At 41.1% G+C, this 18114-nt stretch overlaps 1 protein-coding gene across 1 annotated transcript; it reads left to right on the forward strand.

The window, feature by feature from the left end:
• Nucleotides 1-16036: 16036 nt before the first annotated feature.
• On the forward strand, nt 16037-17365 carry LOC117081040 (olfactory receptor 56A4). The gene has a single exon (XM_033206617.1). The coding sequence runs from the start codon at nt 16235-16237 to the stop codon at nt 17174-17176; it is 942 nt and encodes a 313-aa protein (XP_033062508.1). The 5' UTR covers nt 16037-16234; the 3' UTR covers nt 17177-17365.
• The last annotated feature ends 749 nt before the right edge of the window (nt 17366-18114 follow it).

Genomic DNA, 18114 nt, shown 5'->3' on the forward strand with positions numbered 1-18114 from the left:
GACCTGGGCCTCTCTGCACTCTTGGGGGTTGAGGAAGGCTACCCTCTGCCCTTGCAGGCTCAGAGGTGCCTGCTCCTGCTGCGTGGCCTCTCCATACTCCCAGCACCCACTCAGATCTCAGAGCAGAGTTGGGACTGAGCTTGGGTGCTATCACAGCCCAGCTGGTGTGTACATGCACAGGCCCTGCCACCTTGGCTCCCCTGGACTTTGGGCACTGAGAAGTATTGGGGGAAAGCTGAAGGAGGTGCTGAGGGTGGCTCGGCACAGGCCTGAAAGTGTCCCTTGGTGCAATCAGCCTGAGTGCCATGGATGGTGGCAGGAGGCAGATGGACTGGAGTGAGGACTTGTGGTGCCTTTTCTGGGCTTGCCCCCAGCTGCCATGGACCAGTCATGCACACTTCCTCTCCTCTAAGGCCCATAAAAGTCCCTGGTTCAGCCAGAGCAGAGAAGAGGATCGAGAGATGATGGGATGACCAGCTGCAGAGAGGAGCTACCCACTCCCCTAAGAACAGCAGACAATGGGATGACCTGCCTGCAGAGGGGAGCCACCCACTCTAGGGCTTCCTCTCTGCTGAGAGCTGCAGACAACAAAATGACCAGCTGAGGAGCTACCCTCTCTGCTGATAGCTGAACACTTGCTGGGACGACCAGCTCCAGAGAGGAACTACTTTCTCTGCTGACAACTGACAATTTGTTGGCATGACCTGTGTGCAGAAAGGAGCTACCCTCTCTGCTACGAGCTAAACACCTGTGAGGACACCCTGGTTACAGATAGGAACTACCCACTTCAGGTCTTCTCTGAGCTGTTCTATTGCTCAATAAAGCTCCTCTTCCTCTTGCTCACCCTCCACTTGTCTGTATACTTCATTCTTGCTGGTCACAGGACAAGACCTCGGGACCTGCTGAATGGCAAGACTAAAAGAGTTGCTGTAACAGAAACAGGGCTGAAACATGCTCCTTGCTCACCACATTGCAGGCAAAGAGAGGAGCTATAGCCCTTTGGGGAGCCCAGACCTTCGAGCTCCCTGGGTGAGGGCTGTGACTCCCTCTTGGCACCCTGTGGTTCCTGGTGTCTCCAAGATTCTGGGCACCACCATGTTCCTTGGTGCCAGCCAGGGAAGCTGCTTGCAGCGTGCCTAGTCCAGCTGCAGCCACACAGAGAGCTGGTGCCCATCCTGGCACCTGGATCTGTCTGCCTGTGGCAGCAGCCAGCATGTCTGAATGCCGTGGCCAGACCCCGCACTCGTTCACACCCACCCTTCACTGCTCCATGCCTGACTCCAGTCTCCCTTGGAGGTGTGGGATCCAGGCCAGTAGCATGAGTTGAGTGTAACCTGCCAGGCCAAATGGGCAGAACGAGCCGAGTGGGCACAAGCAAAATTCAGACAAAGACACCACTGGTCACAAGTTTCTAGCCGTAAAAGCAACATCCCAAAGATCTCATAATGTTGTCCTTGATTAAAATGCCATCATGTGTCATTTGCCACATGATTGTACTTTCAGGATAAACTGAATGTTCTGGATAATCTCGGGACATGTTTTGAATGGAGGCAGATAAAGTACAGGTATCTAGATTCATTGCCTGTCCAGCTTGATTCAGAGAAAGAGAGAAAAATTACATGAACAGAGCTAACAAGGATGTAAAATGCAAAAATTTATTATTTATTAACATTTTCTAATGTCTCAAACTGAAGGTTTATTCCACCCATCACATTAGTATATGACTGCTGTTCTCCATATAAAGAGCGTTCCTGACTTCCTTCTCATGGCAGACTAAGAAGCATAAAAAAATCTCCAGCTGTTAAAAATATATATATATGTGTATATATATATATATATAATATATATATATAATCTCTCAGAAACACAATTATGTTTTCAAGAAAGTCATTTGCTAGTCAGTGATCAAAAAGTGATGAGAGATGTAATAAGACTGATAGACTTTGAATGTATGACTGTGATAGGAGCATTTATTGGTTTCTACACAAAGGGGTTTGCATTTTAACTTTTTGAATCTTTTATAGTAACACAGCTTAAAACACAAACACATTTTAAGTGGTTATATACACACAGAAAATAAGAATTTGAATACTCACAGGGAGAGGAGATAAAATTAAGGCACCCAGATACTCATAGTAGCAGGGATCTTGAAGGGCTGTACTTTTAGTGAAGGGGAGACAAAAGAAACCACACACACATTCACATGCACACACAAACACATACATTTCTGTCTTGAACTAGGCATTAGAAAAAATAAAAAAATCTCTCAGGTAGGTATGATTTGGTATTTATAATATATGGTCTGGGGGAATCCCAAGGGGAGAAATTAATATGAAATGCCTGTCTTAGATTGTTCATGCTGCTATAACAAACTACCTGAGGCTGGGTAATCTACAAAGAATAAAAATTTCTTTCTCACACTTCTGAAGGGTGGGAAGTCCAAGATCAAGATACTGGCAGTTTCAATGTCTGATGAGAGCCTGGTCTCTGCTTTTAAGATGATAATTTTAACACTGTTCTAACATGGTGAAACTGCAAAAGGAGGCAAAAAGGACCTAGCTAGTTTCCTCTAGCTCTTTTGTAAAAGCACAAATCCTAATGAGGGAATATCTCTCATGCCCTAATCACCTCCCAAAGGCTATACCTCTTATACTGTTGTATTAGGTAAGGATTAAGTTTCAATGTACATTTGAAGAGGACCCAAATGTTCAAACCATAGCAGTGTATTTAGGGTGATCCTAAGAGACCTAACAGAAATAGCTTTGTTGATCATGAACTAGCATTTCAAAATTACAGTCGGCATGAGCAAGAGTCAGTAGAATTAGATATCAGAATTTTGGAAAACAGGATTATCAGTCACAAGTTATAACAAAGCTATGTTTAAAATGGTTAAATAAATTAAGATGGAATAAAAAAGCATGAGAAAGAAGTCCTAATTTATTGGAAAACCAGGTTTTTTTTTTTTTTTTTTTTTTAAAGCAACTATGCCTTCTAGGATATCTAAAAAAAATGTAGGCACTGACATTAAGACAGATTACAAAAGATTGGTATCATTTAGTTTAGAACTAATAAAATGGAGCTAAAGTTGAAGAGCTGAATCTGAAACCAATACAGCTTGGAAGAGAATGAAATGTGAAATAGAGATTAAAAGATAAAGAGAATTTAAAAAGAAGACTCAATATAGGTGGAACTGGATTTGCACAGAATAATGTAGAAAATAGGGAGGAGGAGAAACATTCAAAGGGATAATGGCTGAATTATCTTCAGATTCAGAGAGCTTAATCAATCATAAACAAAATAACTTTTAAAATAAATCTAGACTCATTTACTAGCATTCAAAACCCCAAAGACAAAAAGTTCTGAATAGAGCCGGATAAATAGTACATTAACTACAGAGGAGCAGCAGTTTGACAGATAATATACTTCTTAACAGCAGTAGACATCAGAAGTCTGTGGAAATATATAATGTATTTGTGTGTGTGTGTGTGTGTGTGTGTAAACTACGTGTCAATTATCAGATTTTTATCCAGCTAAATTGTCACTATAAAAGGTGCTTGAATTAATCAAGCATAAACATATTTGTAAAAGCACTAAAGAGTTAAGAAGGAAAAAATCAAAATTTAGAAGCAGGTAAAAACCGAGAGAGAGAAACCCTGGATTTATAGCTTCATTTGTTCTGAAGACTTTTGCCAATCTAGAAGAAATTAGTATGAAATGGGGCAAAAATTTGGCAATTTCCTGGCATGAGGAAAGAAAAATCAAAGGTAGAGTCTGATGGGATCTTTGTATATACTCTCAAGATGTGGTTGAACTGGAAATGTATCAGTCTTTGTGTTAACTGGTGACTTTCAACTTTATTACATCTGCAAAGACCCTGTTTCCAAATAAGGTTACATTAATAGATATTAGGGGTTAGGACTTCAACATATCTTTATTAGGGGTACAATTCAACTCACAGTATGCCTTACTTAGATTCTACATCAGTAAATTGTGGATTATAATAATATATCTCTCATTTGGTTAATATTAGAATTAGATGAAATAACAAGTAATAATCAGAATAACATGGCCCATCAGTATCTCAATGAAGATTTATTATGATAAATACATACAGGATATATACAGGATATAAATACAGGATAATGCAATCCTTGGTGTAATTATATGTTACATTTTGGTCTCCCTCTCTAATGGCAGGAATGATTCTTTGTTGTACTGCATTTATAACATGTAGTATAGGGCTTAGTAGATTATAGAGTCAAGATTAATGTTTGTTAAATGAAAAAGTAAATTTAATTTTATCCTTACAACTACCACGTATTGGAAGGTTCATTATCCTTATATTTCATATGAGGAAATTGTGGTTCTGAGAGTCTCTAACATTGCCCGAGCAGAGGCGGCCAGAAAGTGGTAAAACAAGTGTAAAACAAACATTCAAACAAAACCGTCACGTTTTCTCTTCCCAACATTCCCATGATATGAGAGTAGAGAGCAATTATTTATTTATAAGAAATTCTGAGGATAAGAATATTTTGCACAGTTTAAACTGCATGCTCTTAGCAATATATATTTCCTTGAGCGGTTATTCACTCATGAAATAGTTTTCTTCATTTAGCATGTCTATTAACTTTATTTGATGCTTCCATTGTCCTTGTAGTTTTACCTCAGACATCTACATAGCAAGATAGAAATGGGGCCAGAGTTACTGTATGTAAGGAGTAGGATTATATTCCATCTACATTTCTGCCTGAATGTCTCCTTTTCAGCAGTTGTGGGGAGGAAACCGTGAGTCCTAGAAAAAGACTTCACTTGTTCTTCTCTCTCCAAGATTCTTGTGCCCAAAGCCCACATGATCCTAAATATTCTTCAGGAGAGCCTATATTCTAGGTCCTATTGTGCATGAGTGGTGACTGTTCTTGTGACCATTCCATTTGTTTCTTCAAGGAAGCAATGCTAGGCATTGCTCTATGGAAAGTGAGTATTGTTAACAATTGCATTGTCTGAAACCACACTTAGGAAACAAAAAATTTAGACACAGAAAAGCAATGAAGATAAAATCTTGGACATGACACCACGAGCACGAAGAGGGCCACTCCCAGGGATTTGTGGGGTCCAGACCACTGATGCTCCCACTGCATGAGAAAGGTTCACAGGAAAAGCACTCTCTGTTCCCCTCAATTGGCCATGGTCCATGCTCCTTTTATTGGTGGGAATGTTCCTCTAGTACTTCCCTCTAGAGTTATAGTGCTGACGATAGCCTGATTCAGTTTCTTTGTCACTAGTGTATTGAGAGAAATTATCCTAAAAGAATTCCCATCACTCAGTTTCCTTATGCTTTTCTTTTACTAGGATTTCTTTTTCTTTTTCTTTCTCTTCCCTCCTTTCTTCCTACCTTTCCTTTCTTATTTTTAAAATAAAATTATATATAAAGTGTACAAAGTGATGTTTTGATACACATAGAGTGTATCACACTGAATACTACAGTTACACTAATTAACACATCCATTGCTTCACATGGTTACCTTTTTTGTAGTGGGAACTCTTAAGATCTATTGTCTTAGCAAATTTTAAGCATATGATAAAATATTGTTCCCATCCCCACACTTCACATTAGATCTCTAGATCTAGTCATACTTTTAATAGAAATTTTATACCCTTTGACAAACATCTCTCCATTTCCCTCTCTCCCTGCTCCTTGGTAACCACCAATCTACTCTTTGCTTCTATGAATTTGACTTTTTAAGATTTCACACATAATGTGAGATTTTGCAATATTTTTCTTTCTGTGTCTGGCTTATTTTACCTAGATAATGCCATTTTCGTTAATTAGACTTCCCAAGTGCCTTTGAACTCGTTCATCCTCACTCTACTCCCAATGCTGAACACCTTTCACAACATACTCTCCTGGGACATGGACCATAAGGCCTTAGGACCAGGTGCCTAATAATGGCACTAACTCTTGTGAGCAGTGTGGAGGGAAGGGACTAGTGGAGTCAGGGTTCATAAAATCAGCCTCTGCAGCTCTTGTAGAAAACAGCAAGAAATAGCAGCAGTACAGCCTTCTGAAGCTGGTGAGTCTCAAGGTGAGGCCAAGGAAATTATGAGGAAGAGGAAGCTGATGAGTGGAGAGGGAATCCAGGAGCCTGGTGTGAAAATGAGATAGAACTCTTTCAATAAGGCCTAGTGTAGTATATGGCAACCTTGCCACAGTACTTAGGTTCTGGCACAAGCATTACTGACCAATGGCTGTGATTTCCCTCAGAGCTGAGGCTAAGTCATTTTATGGCTTGCAGACTCAAAACTTCTGTAGGCTCAAAGACCCCTAACTACATCATAGCTATGAGGCCAAGCCTCTTGCCTAGCTAGGTCATAATATTCTTTTCTTCCCTAGTCTGAATTAATCTATGAACCTAGGTGACTACTCCTTCTAGGCAATCATAGCTGGGCTCAGATCTTCCATTACCATTTTGGTTAGTTCAGAATCTGTCTGACTTTTCCAAACTGTTAATGACTTATGGTCAGAGACCATGTTTTGCTCATTGACACCTAGAATGAATAACCACAATGACCACTCCTTTGTGAATAATCAGTCTATGAGTATGAACTGATTGAGTTGGCATACCGAAGAGCCAAAACAATGCCCCAGATGGCCAACAATTCTTCATTTCTCAGATTAGGAGTTCTCAGTTTCACTGAGAAAAATTGAGAGGGAGGAAAAATCATTCCAGCTGTTAAGGAATTACAAAGTAACTATGAAAGCTAAAAGTACATTATTACCTGGAAGAATCTATCAGTGCTACAGGAAGCTCAAAAAGAACATATGTCTTCCTGTATTCGCTAAAAAATCTGGGAGGCATACCTGACTCCAGCCTTTGTCCGTCCCCTTAACCTTTCTTACACTAAAGTTTCTTGTAGCCCTCCTCACCCCTCAAAATTATCCTTTCTTCTCCATTTACATGGTTATTACTTCTGTTCAGATCTTAATCACTTGTCCTTTGAACTATTTCAGACTCTCCAAAAAGCCTCCCTACCTTCTGTGATTCCCCTTTGACCTATCTGCTATGATCTCAATGTCTGTGTCCTCAGAAAATTCTTGTGTTGAAATCCTAACCTCCCTCCCACTTCCAAGGTGATGGTATTAGAAAGTGGAACCTTTGTGAGGTAATTAGGTTATGAGGGCTCATGATTGAGAATGGTACCTCTATAAAAGAGATGGTAGAGAGCTAACTAGCCCCTTCCACCATGTTGGGACACAATGAGAAGGTGCCACCTCTGAACTAAGAAATGAGCTCTAGCCAGACACTGAATCTGCTGGCACTTTGATCTTATGCTTCTTAGCTTCCAGAACTATGAAATTTGAATGCTTGTTGTTTATAAGCCACCCAGTTTATGGTATTTTATTTTATCACTTAAAGTGGTCTAAGACACCATCTATTGCATATCATGTTCCTTTTCAAATATTCTGATTCCCTACAGTGTATGTGACAATGCCTACTATCAGACAGACTTCTAAGGATCCTCTCAAGGCTGCCACTGCTTCCCTTTAAACATCTTTTGATACTCTACTCTCCCGCCTCCTTTTCCCCAAAGAACTTGGGATCCAGTAGCCCCTAGTGCTTCATTACTAGTCATTAATTAACATCCATGGAGGCAGGTTTTTTGTTTTTACCTTTGCCTAAAAGGACAGTCCTTATTCTCACCCAGGAACTGTTAACTCATTTTTTTTTTTGTTCTTTGATGCTCTTAGCTTGTTGCATCTTTTGACCTAACAGAACTTCAGAATATGACAGCCCCTTTTCCTTCCCACAATAGCACCTAAAGTTACATATTATTTTTTCTATTTCATTTGTGAGAAAACAATATGGAATTGAAATAGCTTTTAGGTTTACACAATCAGTATAAGAGCCAGAATTGTCATTTGTTTCTGCTTGAGGCTAACTTTTAGACCTGCTTCATTATCAGAAATATTGCCTCCTAATTTTATGATTGTCATTATTAGAGCCACAACTGTACTGCATTATAAATGTTTGCAAGTCAATTTTCTCTATTAATTAGGTAAGTTCTCAAAAGATAGTGATTTTTGCTTAATCTATGTGATGTACTGCTGTCTTTAGCATTCTGACCAGGAACTAAGAAAACACTGTTTTCTCACTTGTTCAAATAGATCAAGCCATTCAGAGTAGCTATACTTGAGATTATTGGAAAGGAGAAGGCTTTACAGATAAGGTGAATTAGTTCAATCTTATTTCTCAAATTCACACTGAGTAATTTTCCTAATCAGATATTGAAATGCAGGGCAGGGGGCGAAGCAAGATGGCCGAATAGGAACAGCTCCAGTCTCCAACTCCCAGCACCAGCGACACAGAAGGCTGGTGATTTCTGCATTTTCAACTGAGGTACTGGGTTCATCTCACTAGGGAGTGCCCGACAATTGGTGCTGGTCAGCCGCTGCAGCCCGACCAGCGAGAGCTGAAGCAGGGCGAGGCATCGCCTCACCTGGGAAGTACAAGGGGGAAGGGAATCCCTTTTCCTAGCCAGGAGAACTGAGACACACAACACCTGGAAAATCGGGTAATTCCCACCACAATACTGCACTTTAAGCAAACTGGCACACCAGGAGATTATATCCCACACCTGGCCGGGAGGGTCCCACACCCACGGAGCCTCCCTCATTGCTAACAGAGCAGTCTGCGCTCTAACTGCAAGGCAGCAGCGAGGCTGGGGGAGGGGCGCCCGCCATTGTTGAGGCTTAAGTAGGTAAACAAAGCCGCTGGGAAGCTGGAACTGGGTGGAGCTCACAGCAGATCAAGGAAGCCTGCCTGTCTCTGTAGACTCCACCTCTGGGGACAGGGCACAGCTAAACAACAACAACAATAACAACAACAAAAAAAGCAGCAGACACCTCTGCAGACGCAAGCGACTCTGTCGAATGGCTTTGAAGAGAGCAGTGGATCCCCCAAAACGGAGGCTGAGATCAGAGAAGGGACAGACGGCCTGCTCAAGTGAGTCACTGACCCCTGAGTAGCCTAGCTGGGAGACATCACCCACTAGGGGCAGACTGACACCCCACACCTCACACTGCGGAGTACACCCCTGAGAGGAAGCTTCCAAAGTAAGAATCAGACAGATACACTCGCTGTTCAGCAATATTCTATCTTCTGCAGCCTCTGCTGCTGATACCCAGGCAAACAGGGTCTGGAGTGGACCTCAAGCAATCTCCAACAGACCTACAGCTGAGGGTCCTGACTGTTAGAAGGAAAACTATCAAACAGGAAGGACACCTACAACAAAACCCCATCAGTACGTCACCATCATCAAAGACCAGAGGCAGATAAAACCACAAAGATGGGGAAAAAGCAGGGCAGAAAAGCTGGAAATTCAAAAAGTAAGAGCGCATCTCCCCTGCAAAGGAGTGCAGCTCATCACCAGCAACGGATCAAAGCCGGTCAGAGAATGACTTTGACGAGATGAGAGAAGAAGGCTTCAGTCCATCAAACTTCTCAGAGCTAAAGGAGGAATTACATACCAAGCGCAAAGAAACTAAAAATCTTGAAAAAAGAGTAGAAGAATTGACAGCTAGACTAATTAATGCAGAGAAGGTCATAAACGAGATGACAGACATGAAAACCATGACAGGAGAAATATGTGACAAATGCACAAGCTTCAGTAACCGACTCCATCAACTGGAAGAAAGAGTATCAGCGATTGAGGATCAAGTGAATGAAATGAAGTGAGAACAGAAACCAAAAGAAAAAAGAAGAAAAAGAAATGAACAAAACCTGCAAGAAGTATGGGATTATGTAAAAAGACCAAATCTACATCTGATTGGGGTGCCTGAAAGTGAGGGGGAAAATGGAACCAAGTTGGAGAACACTCTTCAGGATATCATCCAGGAGAACTTCCCCAACCTAATAGGGCAGGTCAACATTCAAATTCAGGAAATACAGAGAATGCCACAAAGATACTCCTCGAGAAGAGGAACTCCAAGACACATAATTGCCAGATTCACCAAAGTCGAAATGAAGGAAAAAATCTTAAGGGCAGCCAGAGAGAAAGGTCAGGTTACCCACAAAGGGAAGCCCATCAGACTAACAGCAGATCTCTCGGCAGAAACTCTACAAGCCAGAAGAGAGTGGGGGCCAATATTCAACATTCTTAAAGAAAAGAATTTTAAACCCAGAATTTCATATCCAGCCAAACTAAGTTTCATCAGTGAAGGACAAATAAAATCCTTTACAGATAAGCAAATGCTTAGAGATTTTGTCACCACCAGGCCTGCCTTACAAGAGACCCTGAAGGAACCACTAAGCATGGAAAGGAAAAACCAGTACCAGCCATTGCAAAAACATGCCAAAATGTAAAGACCATCGAGGCTAGGAAGAAACTGCATCAACTAACGAGCAAAATAACCAGTTAATATCATAATGGCAGGACCAAGTTCACACATAACAATATTAACCTTAAATGTAAATGGACTAAATGGTCCAATTAAAAGACACAGACTGGCAAACTGGATAAAGAGTCAAGACCCATCAGTCTGCTGTATTCAGGAAACCCATCTCACATGCAGAGACATACATAGGCTCAAAATAAAGGGATGGAGGAAGATCTAGCAAGCAAATGGAGAACAAAAAAAAGCAGGGGTTGCAATCCTAGTCTCTGATAAAACAGACTTTAAACCATCAAAGATGAAAAGAGACAAAGAAGGCCATTGCATAATGGTAAAGGGATCAATTCAACAGGAAGAGCTAACTCTCCTAAATATATATGCACCCAATACAGAAGCACCCAGATTCATAAAGCAAGTCCTTAGAGACTTACAAAGAGACTTAGACTCCCATACAATAATAATGGGAGACTTCAACATCCCACTGTCAACATTAGACAGATCAATGAGACAGAAAGTTAACAAGGATATCCAGGAATTGAACTCATCTCTGCAGCAAGCGGACCTAATAGACATCTATAGAACTCTCCACCTCAAATCAACAGAATATACATTCTTCTCAGCACCACATCGCACTTATTCCAAAATTGACCACATAATTGGAAGTAAAGCACTCCTCAGCAAATGTGCAAGAACCGAAATTATAACAAACTGTCTCTCAGACCACAGTGCAATCAAACTAGAACTCAGGACTAAGAAACTCAATCAAAACCTCTCAACTACATGGAAACTGAACAACCTGCTCCTGAATGACAACTGGGTACATAACGAAATGAAGGCAGAAATAAAGATGTTCTTTGAAACCAATGAGAACAAAGATACAACATACCAGAATCTCTGGGACACATTTAAAGCAGTGTGTAGAGGGAAATTTATAGCACTAAATGCCCACAAGAGAAAGCAGGAAAGATCTAAAATGGACACTCTAACATCACAATTAAAAGAACTAGAGAAGCAAGAGCAAACACATTCAACAGCTAGCAGAAGGCAAGAAATAACTAAGATCAGAGCAGAACTGAAGGAGATAGAGACACAAAAAACCCTCCAAAAAAATCAATGAATCCAGGAGTTGGGTTTTTGAAAAGATCAACAAAATTGACAGACCGCTAGGAAGACTAATAAAGAAGAAAAGAGAGAGGAATCAGATAGACGCAATAAAAATATGATAAAGGAGATATCACCACACACCCCACAGAAAAACAAACTACCATCAGAGAATACTATAAACACCTCTACGCAAACCAACTAGAAAATCTAGAAGAAATGGATAATTTCCTGGATACTTACACTCTTCCAAGACTAAACCAGGAAGAAGCTGAATCCCTGAATAGACCAATAGCAGGCTCTGAAATTGAGGCAATAATTAATAGCCTACCCACCAAAAAAAGTCCAGGTCCAGATGGATTCACAGCTGAATTCTACCAGAGGTACAAGGAGGAGCTGGTACCATTCATTCTGAAACTATTCCAATCAATAGAAAAAGGGGGAATCCTCCCTAACTCATTTGATGAGGCCAACATCATCCTGATACCAAAGCCTGGCAGAGACACAACAAAAAAAGAGAATTTTAGACCAATATCCCTGATGAACATCGATGCAAAAATCCTCAATAAAATACTGGCAAACCGGATCCAGCAGCACATCAAAAAGCTTATCCACCATGATCAAGTGGGCTTCATCCCTGGGATGCAAGGCTGGTTCAACATTCGCAAGTCAATAAACGTAATGCAGCATATAAACAGAACCAAAGACAAAAACCACATGATTATCTCAATAGATGCAGAAAAGGCCTTTGACAAAATTCAACAGCCCTTCATGCTAAAAACGCTCAATAAATTCGGTATTGATGGAATGTACCTCAAAATAATAAGAGCTATTTATGACAAACCCACAGCCAATATCATACTGAATGGGCAAAAACTGGAAAAATTCCCTTTGAAAGCTGGCACAAGACAGGGATGCCCTCTCTCACCACTCCTATTCAACATAGTGTTGGAAGTTCTGGCTAGGGCAATCAGGCAAGAGAAAGAAATCAAGGGTATTCAGTTAAGAAAAGAGGAAGTCAAATTGTCCCTGTTTGAAGATGACGTGATTGTATATGTAGAAAACTACATTGTCTCAGCCCAAAATCTCCTTAAGCTGATAAGCAACTTCAGCAAAATCTCAGGATACAAAATTAATGTGCAAAAATCACAAGCACTCTTATACACCAGTAACAGACAAACAGAGAGCCAAATCAGGAATGAACTTCCATTCACAATTGCTTCAAAGACAATAAAATACCTAGGAATCCAATGCACAAGGGATGTAAAGGACCTCTTCAAGGAGAACTACAAACCACTGCTCAGTGAATTCAAAGAGGACACAAACAAATGGAAGAACATACCATGCTCATGGATAGGAAGACTCAATATCGTGAAAATGGCCATACTGCCCAAGGTTATTTATAGATTCAATGCCATCCCCATCAAGCTACCAATGACTTTCTTCACAGAATTGGAAAAAATTGCTTTAAAGTTCATATGGAACCAAAAAAGACCCCGCATTGCCAAGACAATGCTAAGTCAAAAGAACAAAGCTGGAGGCATCACGCTACCTGACTTCAAACTATTCTACAATGCTACAGTAACCAAAACAGCATGGTACTGATGCCAAAACAGAGATATAGACCAATGGAACAGAACAGAGTCCTCAGAGATAATATCACACATCTGCAGCCATCTGATCTTTGACAAACCTGAAAGAAACAAGAAATGGGGAAAGGATTCCCTATTTAATAAATGGTGCTGGGAAAATTGGCTAGCCATAAGTAGAAAGCTGAAACTGGATCCTTTCCTTACTCCTTATATGAAAATTAATTCAAGATGGATTAGAGACTTAAATGTTAGACCTAATACCATAAAAACTCTAGAGGAAAACCTAGGTAATACCATTCAGGACATAGGCATTGGCAAGGACTTCATGTCTAAAACACCAAAAGGAACGGCAGCAAAAGCTAAAATTGACAAATGGGATCTAATTAAACTAAGGACCTTCTGCACAGCAAAAGAAACTACCATCAGAGTGAACAGGCAACCTACAGAATGGGAGAAAATTTTTGCAATCTACTCATCTGACAAAGGGCTAATATCCAGAATCTACAAAGAACTCAAACACATTTACAAGAAAAAAAGAAACAAACCCATCAAAAAGTGGGCAAAGAATATGAACAGACATTTCTCAAAAGAAGACATTCTTACAGCCAACAGACACATGAAAAAATGCTCATCATCACTGGCCATTGGAGAAATGCAAATCAAACCCCAATGAGATACCATCTCACACCAGTTAGAATGGCAATCATTAAAAAGTCAGGAAACAACAAGTGCTGGAGAGGATGTGGAGAAATAGGAACACTTTTACACTGTTGGTGGGATTGTAAACTAGTTCAGCCATTATGGAAAACAATATGGCGATTCCTCAAGGATCTAGAACTAGACGTACCGTATGACCCAGCCATTCCATTACTGGGTATATACCCAAAGGATCATAAATCATGCTGCTATAAAGACACATGCACACGTATGTTTATTGCGGCACTATTCACAATAGCAAAGACTTGGAATCAACCCAAATGCCCATCTGTGACAGACTGGATTAAGAAAATGTGGCACATATACACCATGGAATACTATGCAGCCATAGAAAAGGATGAGTTTGCGTCCTTTGTAGGGACATGGATGCAGCTGGAAACCATCATTCTTAGCGAACTATCACAAGAACAGAAAACCAAACACTGCATGTTCTCACTCATAGGTGGGAACTGAACAATGAGATCACTTGGACTCGGGAAGGGGAACATCACACACCAGGGCCTATCATGGGGAGGGGGGAGGGGGGAGGGTTTGCATTGGGAGTTATACCTGATGTAAATGACGAATTGATGGGTGCTGACGAGTTGATGGGTGCAGCACACCAACATGGCCCATGTATACATATGTAACACACCTGCATGTTGTGCACATGTACCCTAGAACTTAAAGTGTAATAATAATAATAATAATAAAGATTATAACACAAAGTTAGCAGTTGATACACCCTTGAAGTAGGACAGTAAAGGTAAAAAAAAAAAAAAAATGCAGGGCAGATCTGATACATAATTTTGCCTACTCCGGTTTTAACTCCTGAATTCTTGATTTGTTTCAAAGGACTACAATGGGTAGATTTTTTAAAATGTATATTGTATAATTTATGTTTAGAAAATCTGGAATATTCAAGGTGAAAGTTCTTGGATTAAATAAATACTTCCATTATCTTCTCTGGCAGCTAGAGTCTTCTAATGTCTTCTCATGGACACCTCAATCCTCTTAGAGAAGACCTGCCAAATGGGACAGGGGTGAAGGATCAGTCATTGTAGCTATGCTGATTACACGCTTCCTAGGCTCCCTCTCATTATTCTTTTTTCTCTTTTTTTTTGAGATGGAGTCTCGCTCTGTCTCTAGGCTGGAGTACAGTGGGCTCACTGCAACCTCCACCCACTGGGTCTGGTTCAAACAATTCTGCCTCAGTCTCCCAAGTAGCTGGGATTACAGGCATGCACCACCACACCCAGCTAATTTCTGTATTTTTAGTAGAGACGGGGTTTCACGGTGTTGGCCAGGCTGATCTTGAACTCCTGACCTCATGATCTGCCTGCCTTGGCCTCCCAAAGCTAGGCTCCCTCTCTTATCCTGCCATGACTCCCTGGCTACTTTCGGTCTATTTGGCTGTGACAGTCATTGCTGTTACCCTTCTTAGAGTCAGGGAAAACAAATGATACCCCACAAAAGAAACAGCTATAATCAAAGCAGATGAGTTTACAGAATATAAATTACATATGCTAAGGATAATTGGATCCTGGTCACAAGGAAGAACAGGTAATTTTACTTACCAGGTAAGTGGATTCCTGCATATATCTACTTGCCTAAAACTCACTCCCTGACTTCTATTCCATCAAATGAGTGAACTGCAGCTCATTTGATGAGAGCAGGTCCTCATGTAATGTCATTTCACACAATGTTGTGTCATTATAACATTGATAGGAAAAAAATGGATTTCCGGCGGGGGCCACTGTCTGTGTGGTGTTTGGATATTCTCTCCATGTCAGACTGGACTTTTTCCAGGGACTCAAATAGTTTCCTTCTACATCCCAATGATGTACAGCTGAAGTCTAAATTTTCCCAGTGTGACTGAGTGGTTGTGTGTGTGAGTGCTCCCTGTAATGCAATGTCGTCCAGGTTCCCTGAGCTTTTGGGAAGCAACCCAAAGCTGCCGGGATAAGCTTGGACCACCTGTAACCCTGAACTGGAATAAGTGGGTTGGGAAATGAATGAATGAATGAATGAAAATCATTGTAAAGTGAAAATTAGTAAAGTGTACTGAAATCATATAAATGCATGACAATAGATGATACTTGTGATTGCTGGTTTTTAAACTGTGTGGTGGTAGAAGATTCTTCTTACAATTTTCCTTTATCTCTATTTTGTTACCTGTAACATTAAGATAACAATATTAATTACTCCTTAGTATTTTTTAAAAGGATGAAATGAGATAAAGAATATAAAACACTGTGGCTGGCATATGATACATACTTGGTTAAATATAAGGGAAGACAAAGACAGTGATTTTAAAAACTTTGTTGGGACAGATACAGGGCCTCAGTGGAAACTCACACTCTATTATGTTTAGAACACATACTTTTTATGTTTCTGTACTTCTCTCCTACATTTTAAGGTACCCTGGGTCTCCAGATTGATCAGGAAACTTTACATGGCATCACCCAGCAATGACTCCACTGCTTCAGTCTCTGAATTCCTCCTCATCTGCTTCCCCAACTTCCAGAGTTGGCAGCACTCGCTGTCCCTGACCCTCAGCCTTCTCTTCCTCCTGGCCATGGGGGCTAACACCACCCTCCTGATCACCATCCAGCTGGAGGCCTCTCTGCACCAGCCCCTGTACTACCTGCTCAGCCTCCTCTCCCTGCTGGACATCCTGCTCTGCCTCACCGTCATCCCCAAGGTCCTGGCCATCTTCTGGTTTGAACTCAGGTCAATCAGCTTTCCAGCCTGCTTCCTCCAGATGTTCATCATGAACAGTTTTTTGACCATGGAGTCCTGCACATTCATGGTCATGGCCTATGACCATTATGTGGCCATCTGCCATCCATTGAGATACCCATCTATCATCACTGACCAGTTTGTGGCTAGGGCTGTGGTCTTTGTTATAGCCCGGAATGCCTTTGTTTCTCTTCCTGTTCCCATGCTTTCTGCTAGGCTCAGATACTGTGTGGGAAACATAATCAAGAACTGCATCTGCACTAGCCTGTCTGTGTCCAAACTCTCTTGTGATGACATCACTTTCAATCAGCTGTACCAGTTTGTGGCAGGCTGGACTCTGTTGGGCTCTTACCTTATCCTTATTGTTATCTCCTATTCTTTTATACTGAAAGTTGTGCTGAGGATCAAGGCTGAGGGTGCTATGGCCAAGGCCTTGAGCACGTGTGGTTCCCACTTCATCCTCATCTTCTACTTCAGCACAGTCCTGCTGGTTCTGGTCATCACTAACCTGGCCAGGAAGACAATTCCTCCCGATGTCCCCATCCTGATCAACATCTTGCACCACCTCATTCCCCCAGCTCTGAACCCCATTGTTTATGGTGTGAGAACCAAGGAGATCAAGCAGGGAATCCAGAACTTGCTGAAGAGGTTATAAGAGTAAAAAGGATTAGATCCACCTTTAGAGTTGTTAATTAAAATTGGGAAATGAGGAACTATTTTTATGTTGGAAAGGAAATTTCACTTTTAAATCCTGGCCTGAGTTCTGATTCTTCTGTTCTCAATATCTCAGGCAACAATGAACACATTTATTTGTGAATCTTTGTTTTCTGTTGCTTGAAAGGAAACCTCCCTTTTCTGGATTCTATGGTTACTTCGGAATTTTTCCTGAACTAATCTTCAACGAAGAATCTTGCCAAGACTTTGACAAATGGAGCTGTATTAGAATGGAAGTGTTTGACCACTAAAGAAACAAACTTTATATAATGCCCTTAAAAAGATCAGCCTGTCTTCTGAACTGCAAATGACACAGATTCCTTTCCTGTCTCTGATTCAGCCTGGCAGATGGCTGCCTGGCTTGGATGCCATGAAGGCATGGATTGGGTTAAGTACAGATGTTGACCCTGGAACAACTTGGGGTTGAGTGCCTTGCCCTGAACATCCCAACTCTCTTCCGTGGCGCCTGAGACAGATGTGCTATTCCCTGGCTCCTAAAATTCTCCCATACCTCTCTGAGGGCAGCATTTCCATTCTTTCTCTCTACTTATAATTTCTTCAGTTTTTGGTTTGCAAATGAGGTTGACAAAGTTTTAGGATTTTTAGGTTGGGGGGGAGTTGTATTGTTTGAAGTGCTTTATGTTCTTTTATTCATCATCTTCTTGTCGTTATAATCATGGTTCCTATGTCACCTTGAACTGCCCATCATAGGCTCGAATGAGCCATCCTGTTCATTCCCTCTGTTGCTGTTTGCTGCAGCCTCCCTCCTGAGCTGTGGCTGACAAAGCTGTCAACAGTTTCCCAGATCTGAAAGTTCTAGGGTTTGTTTTTCACAGAATAGTGTATTCTACTATTTTGGCATTTCCTTCTTAATGATGC

Source organism: Trachypithecus francoisi, unplaced genomic scaffold (assembly GCF_009764315.1).
Source record: "Trachypithecus francoisi isolate TF-2019V2 unplaced genomic scaffold, Tfra_2.0 Lachesis_group8, whole genome shotgun sequence".
NCBI lineage: Eukaryota > Metazoa > Chordata > Mammalia > Primates > Cercopithecidae > Trachypithecus > Trachypithecus francoisi.